The 11,831-nt window shown below is 37.0% G+C and overlaps 2 protein-coding genes across 3 annotated transcripts; one reads left to right on the top strand and one right to left on the bottom strand.

The window, feature by feature from the left end:
• Positions 1-368: 368 nt before the first annotated feature.
• Positions 369-4,652, top strand: LOC132049651 (MACPF domain-containing protein CAD1-like). The gene is given in 7 exon segments (XM_059440524.1): positions 369-420; positions 423-621; positions 744-939; positions 1,068-1,151; positions 2,428-2,611; positions 2,721-2,884; positions 3,814-4,652. Coding segments are annotated over 7 exon segments (1,497 nt in total). The 5' UTR covers positions 369-383; the 3' UTR covers positions 4,447-4,652.
• A 28-nt stretch (positions 4,653-4,680) lies between these two features.
• LOC132049652 (protein MAIN-LIKE 2-like) lies at positions 4,681-8,666 on the bottom strand. Of its 2 annotated transcripts, none has more exons than XM_059440526.1 (6): positions 8,390-8,666; positions 6,856-7,470; positions 6,521-6,667; positions 5,806-5,937; positions 5,430-5,669; positions 4,681-5,339 (listed from the first exon to the last, which is right to left on the bottom strand). In XM_059440526.1, exons 1-6 carry the CDS (start codon positions 8,429-8,431, stop codon positions 5,043-5,045), a joined length of 1,473 nt encoding a protein of 490 aa, XP_059296509.1. In that variant the 5' UTR covers positions 8,432-8,666; the 3' UTR covers positions 4,681-5,042. The 2 variants fall into 2 exon arrangements, with proteins under 2 accessions (XP_059296509.1, XP_059296510.1); XM_059440527.1 differs by lacking the exon at positions 8,390-8,666 and adding an exon at positions 8,099-8,292.
• Positions 8,667-11,831: the final 3,165 nt, after the last annotated feature.

Here is an 11,831-nt window from a genome sequence, read left to right on the forward strand (position 1 = left end):
GCTTCAGGTTTTCAAATGTAGCTCCTGTCTTTAGAAATGGTTCTCCCATCTTTATTCTGCTCCTCTACACCACCATCTGTTCTTTTGTCTTTTGAGACAACTATTGAATTTTTATGCAGCAAATGTTGCAAACTTTTGTATGAAAAATGTAGTGTTGGGATGCCTTTTTGTACATTTGTGTTGTAGTTAAGTTTTCAATTATGTTATTAGTATTCAATTCCTAGTGATATCTTCCATGTCTTTGTTCATCTGTGTTTTGAAAAGGTTCTTCGTTAATCTGTATTTTCTAATGCTTGTGCAAGTCTCTCTACTTTTGCTTTCCTAATTTAATTTAATAAATAATTTTCTCTTATTACTTATTCTAGTGCTGCTTTTGACTGCAGATGGTGGAATATTTTAACAGAAAGGCTAATATTTCAGGCCAAGCCCTCTTGGTAGCTTTAATGTAGCATTCAGTTTCACTGGTGCAAAGCATTTAGATGCTACTACTACAAAGACACTTTGTATGGATGGATATTTCATACCACTTGCTAGGCTTCAACTCATGAACTCACAACTAGTATTACAGGAAAGTGTTAGAAGAGCTGTCCCAGCATCATGGGACCCACCTGCATTAGCAAGGTTAGAATTTCTCATTACTTTTCTTTCGACAAGTTAAATTTGTTTATATAGTTGACATGTTAATAACTTTTGGTAGAACCTCTTATCATTCGCTAACAAGGGGTTACCTCTGACTCTTACAGCTTCATTGAAAATTTTGGGACTCACATAATTACATCTGTAACTATTGGTGGTAAAGATGTAATTTATGTTAAACAGCACCTTTCATCACCTCTGTCGACAATGGAAATAAAAAATTATGTTCATGATATTGGAAGTCAGAGGTTCTCCAGCACAGACAGCCTTACAAGTTCAGGTTTATTGAAATACAAGGATAAGGCTAGTTCCGTTATTTTTCTTGTTTTTCAAACTTTAAAAACTATTCTTTATTGTTTGTTATTTCTACTAAAATCATTGTTTTAGACTGTTTCCTTTCAAATAAACTGCTTGTAAATTAAATTGTGCAGTCCAGCGATCCGTCGATATTCAATAGCCAAGGGATATATCCCCAGCCCACTAATGCTCCATATATTGCTGGAAATGGGAAAGAGGTTTGTGACATTCCTTTTCTTTTCTTCTGGGTTTTATTGCTTTATGAATAGGTGCAAAGTTATGTGTGATCTTTTCTACTACTGAGGGTCATTCTCAAGAAAATGTCATAGAACTAATGCTCATTTGAATGTCAAGAAGGAAGGACCCGTGTTCTTCTTAATAATTGCTTTTTCATGTAATTTTTTTGTCTTCTTATATTACCACTAAGACTATTAGTTATTGCCTCCAACTACATTTATGTGATGGGTGTCATGTTCTCAGAGTTGGTAACAAGTTCTGAAATAATAATGTTCTATACAACTTCCAAAGTTTTAATAGTTCAAACTCATTTAAAAGTGTTTTTTCAGTCAAAACCTACTTGTTAGAAACAATTTTAGTTTTTTCATCTTTCTGTGACCAAATTAATAAGTCAAATTAGTTCTTAATGTGTACTTTAGTCTGTTGACCGTGATGCAAAATCATCATTTGCGGTTTATTCCTGAATATTGTTTTTGTTCAAAAGCTACCACATGCATGCTGGTATGCTGCTTTGACCAGCCAATTATCTGATCTATCACGATATCCCCCCTCCCTCTCTCTCGCTCTCTCTCTATGGAGAAGTAATTGCTGTGCCACATTTTGCTTTCAAGTTCCAACCCACTACACTTCTTTAACATCTTTCAGTCATCATCCTGCTGTCATTCACACCTAAAACCCATAAAACATCATTTCGGCCAGCAATTTTCAGGACTGTGATGATGGGAAAATCTTATTTACATACATCACCTGTTGCCATATTGGAAGTAGCAGATTTGTTGGATTGAGACCTTTTACGTGACAAGTTGCATTGCTCCAATATATCATGGTTTGGTCTTCCATTTTTGTTGCACGGATTTCCTAAACTATAATTTTCTCCTGTAAATTAGTCCTAACTCCTAGCGGGGTGCATCTTTCTTCCATTATTACATCAACAAGTAATTTAAAGCTTTCAGGATATGCCGGGGAGGGTAGGGGGAAGAGAAAGATTTATCCAAATTTGGAGGATGAAGTCATTTGAGTGTCAATACTGGGTCTTATTGGTGTTAAATTTCTTCACATTAGGTTTATTGCTAATTTTAATAATGTATTTTTTTGTTAAAACACTATCAAATTTTATTTTTCAAGACGAAATTTTCTTCAACCAGTTTCTTGATTGCTCTTAAATCATCTGGAAAACTTGATTTTTCTGATCTTGTCAGTTATGACAGTAGACAATAGTTTGAATCTAGATCTTTCTTTCCGATGTATCTGATGTAGGATGTCACGGTCATTTTTAGAAGAAGGGGAGGGGATGATCTGGAACAAAGCCACACACAATGGGCAAAAACTGTCAGATCATCTCCAGATGTCATTGAGATGTCGTTCTTCCCTATAACTCTCCTGCTTGAAGGAATCAAAGGGAAAGAGCATTTGGAGCGTGCTATAAGTCTTTATCTTGAATGTAAGTCATCTTGTTTACTGGAAAAAGTTATATTCTTTATCGGAGTTCTCTGACATTTCTATGATTTCCAAATGACGACAAATGACTCTAGTTATGTGAATGCTTGCAGACAAGCCTCAAATTGAAGAGCTGAGATATTTCCTAGAGTTTCAGGTCCCAAGGGTATGGGCCCCTGTACAGACCAGATTTCCAGGCCAACAAAGAAAGGAACCTGTTTGCCCGCATCTGCAGTTCAGCATGATGGGCCAAAAGCTCTATGTTAGCCAAGAACAAGTATGCTGATTTCTGAATTTGGAAATAGAGTTTTTTGTCAATGCTGATTTGTTTTATACGGATGGAGAAAATGATGACTTTAGTCCTGAAAGTTTGTCCTTACTTCCAACAAAGCTATCAATCATAAATCAATGTTAGTCCTAGTTTTACAACCTAAGGGTCCACTAGGTTTGGTGGCTTCCCCTCCTCTTATGCGCCATTGTTAGTAGATTTAGAGCCTGTTTGGATTGGCTTATTTTAGGTGTTTTTAAGCCAAAATGACAAAAATAAGCCATAAGCTGGAATTTCTAACTTATGGCAGCTATAAGCGCATCCAAACGGGCTCTTAATTCAGTGTGATTCCTATTACCGATTTTCTTGTTCCTATTTTGCCATATTTGGTTGGCCAAAATGTCTTGGAAAACATTTTCTCTAGGAAAACAAGTTCCTTAAAAACGAGGAAAATAACTTTCCTAATTGAAGTAAGGAACACAAGTTTCGCAAGTGACATTCTAAATTCATTCCCACCTACTCAACGCCCCCAACCCCCACTCCTTGATCATCCCAACCCCCCCAACCCCCACCTCCCCACCCAATCTCACCCTCATAGTGTTTTGCTAGATTATATACAAAATGCTCTTCCGATCATATAAATTTGTTTATGTGCCAAACACTAGAAAATAAGTAAGAAACCCACTTGTTTTCCAAGAAAATATTTTTACGGGATAGCACGTAACTTCATACAAAACACACTCTAAAAGAATTGTAATTTATAAAATAATCTTAGAATAATTTCGAAGTCAAGGATCAGGACAAATGGAGCTTTGGACTGATTTTGTTAGTTCAAACCTACTTGTATCTTCATCTGACGGTCTTGTTTCAATCCATCCCACACACTTTTCCCATTTTCTAAAGCATCAATATTCTGAGTTGTTGTTGTTTCACTACAGGTGTCAGTGGGGCGTAAGCCTGTGACTGGCATGCGGCTAACTCTTGAAGGCTCCAAGTCAAATCGATTATGCATCTATCTTCAACATCTGACTTCCCTTCCTAAGATCCTTCTTCCATGTTGGGACACTCATGTAGCCATTGGCGCTCCAAAGTGGCAGGGCCCTGAGGAGCAAGATAGTAGGTGGTTTGAGCCAGTGAAATGGAAGAACTTTTCTCATGTGAGTACTGCACCAATTGAGTGTCCTGAAACTTTTATAGGTGATGATCACTCTGGCGTGTACATAGTCACGGGTGCACAGCTTGGGGTGTGGGACTTTGGGTCAAGAAATGTGTTGTATATGAAGCTTCTGTATTCTAGACTACCAGGATGCACTATACGGAGATCACTGTGGGACCACACCCCGAATGATAAGCCGAACAAGCAGGTCAATTCTGGGAATAACAATGGTGATGCAAGTACTGTTACAGGGGAGAATGCTATAGGCAATAAGTTGGCAAAGTTTGTTGACATGACCGAGATGAGTAAGGGGCCTCAAGATCCTCCTGGTCACTGGTTAGTGACAGGTGGAAAACTTGGTGTTGAAAAAGGGAGAATTGTTTTGAGATTGAAGTATTCGTTGTTAAATTATTAGTTGATACTGGTTAGAACATGCTGCATAACAAGTGATGGTCCTTTGGTGTATATGGTTTTTTTTTTTTTTTTGGATGTTTACCATCTCTGTTTGATGGTAAGAGTTCTTTTCGGAGAAGGATGTATACTAGGTAGTTATGATGTGTAAATTTCTTCAAATTTTGAAACAATTATCTGTTTTCATTCTATAAGAGAATGTGTAGGAAATGCCACTTCCAGCTAATACAAGAACAACTCAAGAATAACTGCAGTTAAGTAAAATCACCTGCAGAGTTGCAACTGCAAAGGCATCCAAAAACACTTGATGGGCCAATACAAACAAGATTTTGGTTCTTTCCCTATTCTTTTCCCTTGTTACAGCAGATGATGGATAATTTCAACAGCTTGTAATATCAACATATGAAACTTCTCTCAGTAGCTACACTTAATCTTATTTATGCAACACTAAAGCATGACTAGTTCTGTGTGACGGTCCTCATCTCTATGTTGTATGCAAGCTGGAAATACATATGAATCGTACTTGTATTTACATTTTGATCAGTACATATCTGATAATAAAGATGTCGAATTCATCAGAATTGACTCTTTAGGTTTGTATCAAAGGTTGTTCTCTATGCTCTCATCCTCTAATGTGTTTGTGGTCCCATCAAAGACAATTTTTCCCAAACGACTCACGAGACAGTTGGTTGATAGGTTTAATTCTTGATTTTTTTGTCGCAGATTTTCAACTTCGTCATTTAGTTTCTTGTTCTGCTCTTCAAACTTTAGACTTGAAGAGAGTTGGGTTTTAAGAATTTTATTCTCTCTCGTCAGTTCACCAATTTTGTTGTTGAGTTGAACTATCTGCTCTTCCAGAGTCAGGCTTTTCATCTTCAGATCATCCTCCCAATCGTCCTGCATAAACAGACATTAACATCCCATGCATTTAGTGATATTCAAGCAAAATAAAAATATAAACAAGAAACAAAAAGATTATCAGCTCACATCACTGCTGATGACTATAGCGACATCTGCTCCTGAAGTCTCTGGACGCCCTGTAAGTTCTTTTTCTGTCCCCAAATAGTGGCACACAGACGATCTTGATACAGTTTCACGCAAACTAAATTCATCAGAAGAAAGATTTTGCATTCCATATGCCACTCTGTTACTTTCACTCTCTGATTCAGTTTGCAGGTCAACCGTCAAATGAACCATTGATTGAAATCCATGTGTCACAGTATGGTCCTATTAAATGAAAGAAGTTAGTCTACAAAAAGTTTTCAAGTGAACTAGCAAAACATGGATCACTATTATAACTTATTTGGTTAAAAGAGCTTGAAGAACAAAAATATACTACGGCGAAAGAGGCAGGAAGACTTACAATATGAGACGACGTATCAACTGAAGATCGTTGGTTCATGTCAGGCCATGTTAATCTCTTTTCTGTCTCTATCAACTCTTTGATTATGTCAGTATTGGACTCATCACAAGTCAGTTCAAGGCTCCAAATAATCTGGAGAGAGAGTGAGAGTGGTAGAAGTTAATTTTCTAGTCTAATCTTGTGGGATTACACTGGGTATGTTGTTGTTGTTGTATAAAAGTTCTTCACACTTCTAAAATCACTGTTTAGCATTAATGAGACCACAAATCCGGTGTGTTTGAGAAGTGATGAATGGAATATAAGGACAACAGAAGAAAGAGAGAAAAACAATATATTGAAGAAGAAATATCAGAAAGCCTGTCCTTCACATTCCTAACTTTCCTTTCAATTACTGCTGTCTGTGAAATAGGTAATGACCAACTCTAATTTTTCTTTTACTTCCCATTCTCAACTCAAGCAACATGAAAAGTACACCAGAGGATCTCTTCATTTTGCTCTCTCTTTCTTGCATTCGGAATTATAGGCAAGCAGGCTTACCCCCAAAAAAATGATTCTTTTGCTTATAAATCTATTCCAAAATAACCAAGAAAAGTTGTATGATTCATCAAGATTCAAGACCTTAGAAAATAACAAAGGCACAATTCACACGACCAAAAAGACAGAAAATAAATCCAGATCAGACAAAGTGGAACACAAATGCTGTTAACCTCATTACCTGATTAGTCTCTAGTTCTTTGAATTTGGTAGTGAACCATCCTCTATGATGAGATTTCGTACTTTGCCAATTGCAGACACGGGGGAACTTAAAGCGGCAATTCATTAAACGTGGACCAGCAATGTCGATGTGTTCAAAGCACCATATCTATTCAAATAACAGTGAAGACTTGAGTTTCTGTTTGGAGTTAATAGAATGGATACAATGTATCATTTGTCATAAATACTTGTCGTCAAATATTCATCGGAAAAAGAAAAAAAAACAGAGCTGTTACATAGGTAACACAAAAATTAGTTGAGGTTAGTAAAATAAAAATTAGAGATTGTTAAACTTACTTGAAGAAAAATAAGACAACCTCCAACATATTGTACTTTTTCCTTCTTTCTCTTGTACAACCAGTGAAATACATCTGCAAGAACAGCTGTTCCCCAAGCAAAATTATTCACTTGATCAATATCTCGGAGAAGATATACGTAGCGAGAATCAATTTTGCCATTCGTATTTGGAAAAAGAAAAGTTCCAAACATGTATAACAAGAAAGACCTCACAAAATCATCATTGTTGGAGTCACCAAGGGAATCAAGTCTTTTTTCTAGTGATGCAACTGTGATTTTTCTATTCCACAGGCCAACACCATATTCTCTTTCTAAATCCAAGAAAGGTGTATCTTCTCGTAAAATCACAGGATTGCCTGTCCCTCGCAATCCCAAAATCAAGGCGATATCCAGGAGAGATATGGTTATTTCACCTGGAGGAAATACAAAAGCACGCTTCTCGTAATCCCACCTTTGCATCAATTCATCTAGTAGGTTTTTGGAAAGCGTTTGAGTTGGGATGAGGAGCAAATTTCCAAATCCAGTCCTACTTATGGCTACCTTTTGACTATCAGTCAACTTCATAACACGCTTTACAAAGGATGGCAAGGAAAATCTAGTACTGAAGTTCCCAACCTGAAAAGGGTAAAACATTCTTGTGAATCATGTAGAAAATGTGCTCAATTGTCCTTCACATTGATGTACACAAACTAGCTGAACAGTTGAAAGCCACTTATATGAAGCATAAGAAAAGTTGGACACAGTTAGATTTGCATTACGAATATTCAGATACCTACGTCTATTATTGTTAAAGCGCATAGCCAGGGGAATAGGCCTAACGTTCATGGACATTCTAAAGAAATGAACAAACGATAAGTTAAAGAAGCTCCAATTCAATCGCTCTTTTTTTCAAAACTGTATGGTGTCCGGGCCAGCTTACGCACACCTCAACTAATTTCACAGAATACCAGTAATTCGTCCATCAAAGCTTGGACAAATGGGAAAATATCACCTCGTGTTTTTTTCATCCGCCGGGATTTGAACCTGAAACCTTATGGTCCTCAACACTTCATTGATCACTAGGCCAAAAGAAAAGCATTTTCATACATACCAAATACCCACAAAAAAGCCAGCTAAACTCTGCCTTAAAGTGACCAAATTTAAGTCATTTTGCATATCTAATTTCAAGTCATATAAAATTATTCATCAAATTAAGCAAACTCTAGAAAATGATTTCCTAAAAGTAAAGCATTTTCATACATACCAAATACCCGCTAAAACTCAGCTAAATTCTGCCTTTAGCTCACCAAATTTAAGTCATTTTCACACTCCCTCAGTCAGTTTTTGCTCATTTCATGCCCATTAAGAAAAACAATAAATATATCATATTGTTTACTAAGTTACCCCTATTTATGAAATGTTTCTTGAGAATTAAACACTGTTAAGAAGAACTAGTTCTTTAATACAAGGGTATAGTTGGAAACAATAACTATTTTTTTGTCTTGAATTCTTCAAGCGTAAATTAAAAAGATTAAAGGTGGGGAAGGTAACATACCGATTTTACCCCTGATTTTTGAAGCATGGAATTTTTTCTCATATTTAAGTTGGGATCATTTCAGGTTGAATGAAGAAAGAATAGAGCTGAACTGAACTATGAAGCTTGCTGGAGAAGCTGTCAAAGGGCGCCAAAACAAAAATATACAGTATTTATAATTTTAAAAACAAAAAAAAAAACAAAAAAAGTAAGGGAGGAGGAAGTGGGCTATTTTGGAATCAATTGAACCTTTTCGGCCCATTAATGAGCTCTGTGGCCCAAAACCTGACTGAGAGCTAGGGGGTGCTTAACATTTTTTCATTTTTTTGCACGGATTGCCCTTCGTTTGGGGTGGTCTTTAAATTTTGCCCCTCAAATTTGTGGTCTTTAAATTTTGCCCTTCATATTTGTGGTCTTTAAATTTTGCCCTTTGCTTGGAAAGATGAGCGAATACATGAAGTTACGGGTTCGAACCCCGCTCGGCATAAAATAAAAAAATAATTTCGCAAGCAGGGCGGGGAGTGTATGCGGATCCAAGATACAATCTTTAAGAAAAAGTTAAAGTTATGCCGGATCCGGCATAACTAAAAGTCCCCTCAAGACAAAAGTCTGCCCCCTCGTGAGACTTTTAGTTAAACATAACTAAAAGTCTGCCGGAGGGGGCATACAAAATTTAAACTTTGCCTTATAAGGCAAACTTTTTTTTTTTGGTTGAAAGTCTATTTTATTCCATCCAAAAAACTTTTACAGCACAAAGTTAAAGCTGACCTTCAACTGTACATGGTAAAATTCCTACTCACTAACTTGTATAAGTCAAACTAGGAGCAACTATTACATTAAAAAAAAAACAGCCAGTTTCAATCAACTACACTTAGCTAGGGATAGCAATTCATAGCAGCAAGAGCTCTCTGCCATTTGAAGTTGTTCCTGCCTTGGATGTGAATATGTTGTGCAATCTCTCTGCAAAGTCTATCAGGAAGAAAGCGAGTATTTTGAAATGCGAGTAGGTTCCTTTCTCTCCAAGCCAATGCCACTAGCATACCAAAAATGCAGCAAGTAATGGACGCTGGCACGATTTGTGTCTAGCAATGTGTGAGATCCATTTGATTTCATTTTGCCGGCCCTATTCTAGTGTACCCGCCATACCAACAATACGTACCACGGTCCTTTTGTGATGGAGCATTCAAAATAAAGATGGGAAAAAATGTTTCTTGGGTGCCGCCTACGAAAGATGCAATCGAGGTGGCACTTGAATGCCAAATTTCGAAGTCTATCAACAATTGCTAACTACTTTGTATTGCCGGGCAAAGTGTGAATTTGTATACGGGATGGACATTTGGTTGCGGCATAATACTTTTCCATGTAACTTTGGTTTATATGCTTGAAAAAATACATATATATGCTTCAAGGCAAAGTTTGCCCATAAGGCATAAGTATGCCCCCATCGGCATAAGTTTAGTAAATCCTTAACAAGTTTTATGCCGATGGGGGCATACTTTTAAAGCAAGCAAACTTTTATGCGGATCCGGCATAACTTTGTGAAGGAATTATCAAAGTTATGCCGGACCGTATCTTATACACGATAAGTACGCACGCATAAGGCATGGTATCGGTCCGGCATAACTTTGGTAATTATAAAGGGGTTTTAAGTTGGTCCAAAGTCACGAGTTTCGGCTACATCAAGAGGTTGTCCATCTCAATGTCGTTCAAAGCAGATGAACCTTTCTATAACAGCATCTTGAAGGTGAATCAATCCCATAAATTCCATCAAAGGAGATGTTGCATTGACTTCTCATTGAAAAACATCAAACCGAGATTACCTACGGGATCACGGTGCAATATGTTCTACCTTGATGAGAAGACCCGGAAGGAGCGAGTGGTATGAAAGATTATAACATTCAACAGATACGGGAAAGATACATGGTGACTAACCAAGCAAAAAGAAGACATTGTGTTCCTCGCAAAGTTATGATCAAAGTTATGCCGGTGGGGGCATATTTTTAATGGGCAAACTTTTATGCGGACCGGCATAACTTTGTGAAGGAATTATCAAAGTTATGCGGACCGGCATACTTATGCCAAGTACGCCCACAAGGCATAAGTATGCGGTCCGGCATAACTTTGATAATTCCTTAACAAAAATATCGGGTCGGCATAGCGAAATTTAAACTTGCCTTGCGAATTTTTTTTAAAATTTTGACTACGCGTGGGTTCGAACCTGGAACCTATGGGTGTTAGCCGAAGGGCAAATTTTAAAGATTTCAAATATGAGGGGCAAAATTTAAAGACCACCCCAAAAGAAGGGCAATTCTGCGAATTGCCCACATTTTTTTTGTGTGGAATGTCCTTCAAAGGCACTGGTCTTTAATATTTGCCCCTCAAATTTAAAATCTTTAACTTTTGCTCTTGGCCTAAAATTCATAGGTTCCGGGTTCGAACCCCCGCTCAGTCAAATATTTTAAAGAAAAAATTGCAGGCTAGAAGTTTATAGCAAAGTTAGGCCTATTCATATGGAAGTTTGTCTTCTTCACCCGAATAGGCCTAACTTTGCCCAAAAAGTTAGGCCTTAAGGCCTATTTTTCGCTAAAAGTTGACCTTAAGGCAAATCTTTCTTTGAACAAGCCTAATTTTTTCCGAATATGCCTAATTTTGCTACAAACCTCTGCCATGCGATTTTTTCTTTTTTTGATTGAGTCGGGTTTTGAATCCAGAATCTCGGGGTAATAGGCGAAGGAAAAAAAAAATAAAGACCAACAATTTGAGGGGAAAAAATTAAAGACTAGTGCCTTTGAAGGGCAATCGTGCAAATGATCCAGTGCATAAATCACCTAAATTCGAATGGGCGATTTGCACAATTACCCTTATTCGGGGGTGGTCTTTAATTTTTGTCCCTCAAATTTCTGGTCTTTAATTTTTGTCCTTTCGATTTCTCTAAAAGTTGTCATGTCAAATGTTGGACAAATTATGAACAAATCTTTTCAAAATATCTTTTCTTTCAATACATGATTACCGAATTATTGTACTAGGATTTACGGTAAAGATGTTTGATTAACCATACGCAACCGAATTTTGAAAGTTTAGTAATTTGGTATCTACTTTCAATTAGCAAATTACAGAGATCAAACTTTGAAAATACCGAACGCCCAATTGAAGTGCCCAAATAAAATCCGTAAACAGCCATTTTTAACACATGCTATCAAATATTAGTCACTATTTTAAAAGCTACAAATGTTTATCCACTCTTTTGACATAAAAAATTGGACAAAAATACCACCACCTAAAAAAGTGAACAACTCCAGCAACGGTGCCGGAATTCGAAGAAGTGACAACTGAAATCCAACGAATGATCTAGGGTTCAAAAACTTGTTGGAGTTTTAACCCTCATGCAATAATTCATAGGGTTCAAGCCTTTATAAATTCAAAACCAAAAAGCGATTCATGGGGTTCAAAATTTTCTTTGGAT

This window comes from Lycium ferocissimum, chromosome 3 (genome assembly GCF_029784015.1).
Source record: "Lycium ferocissimum isolate CSIRO_LF1 chromosome 3, AGI_CSIRO_Lferr_CH_V1, whole genome shotgun sequence".
NCBI lineage: Eukaryota > Viridiplantae > Streptophyta > Magnoliopsida > Solanales > Solanaceae > Lycium > Lycium ferocissimum.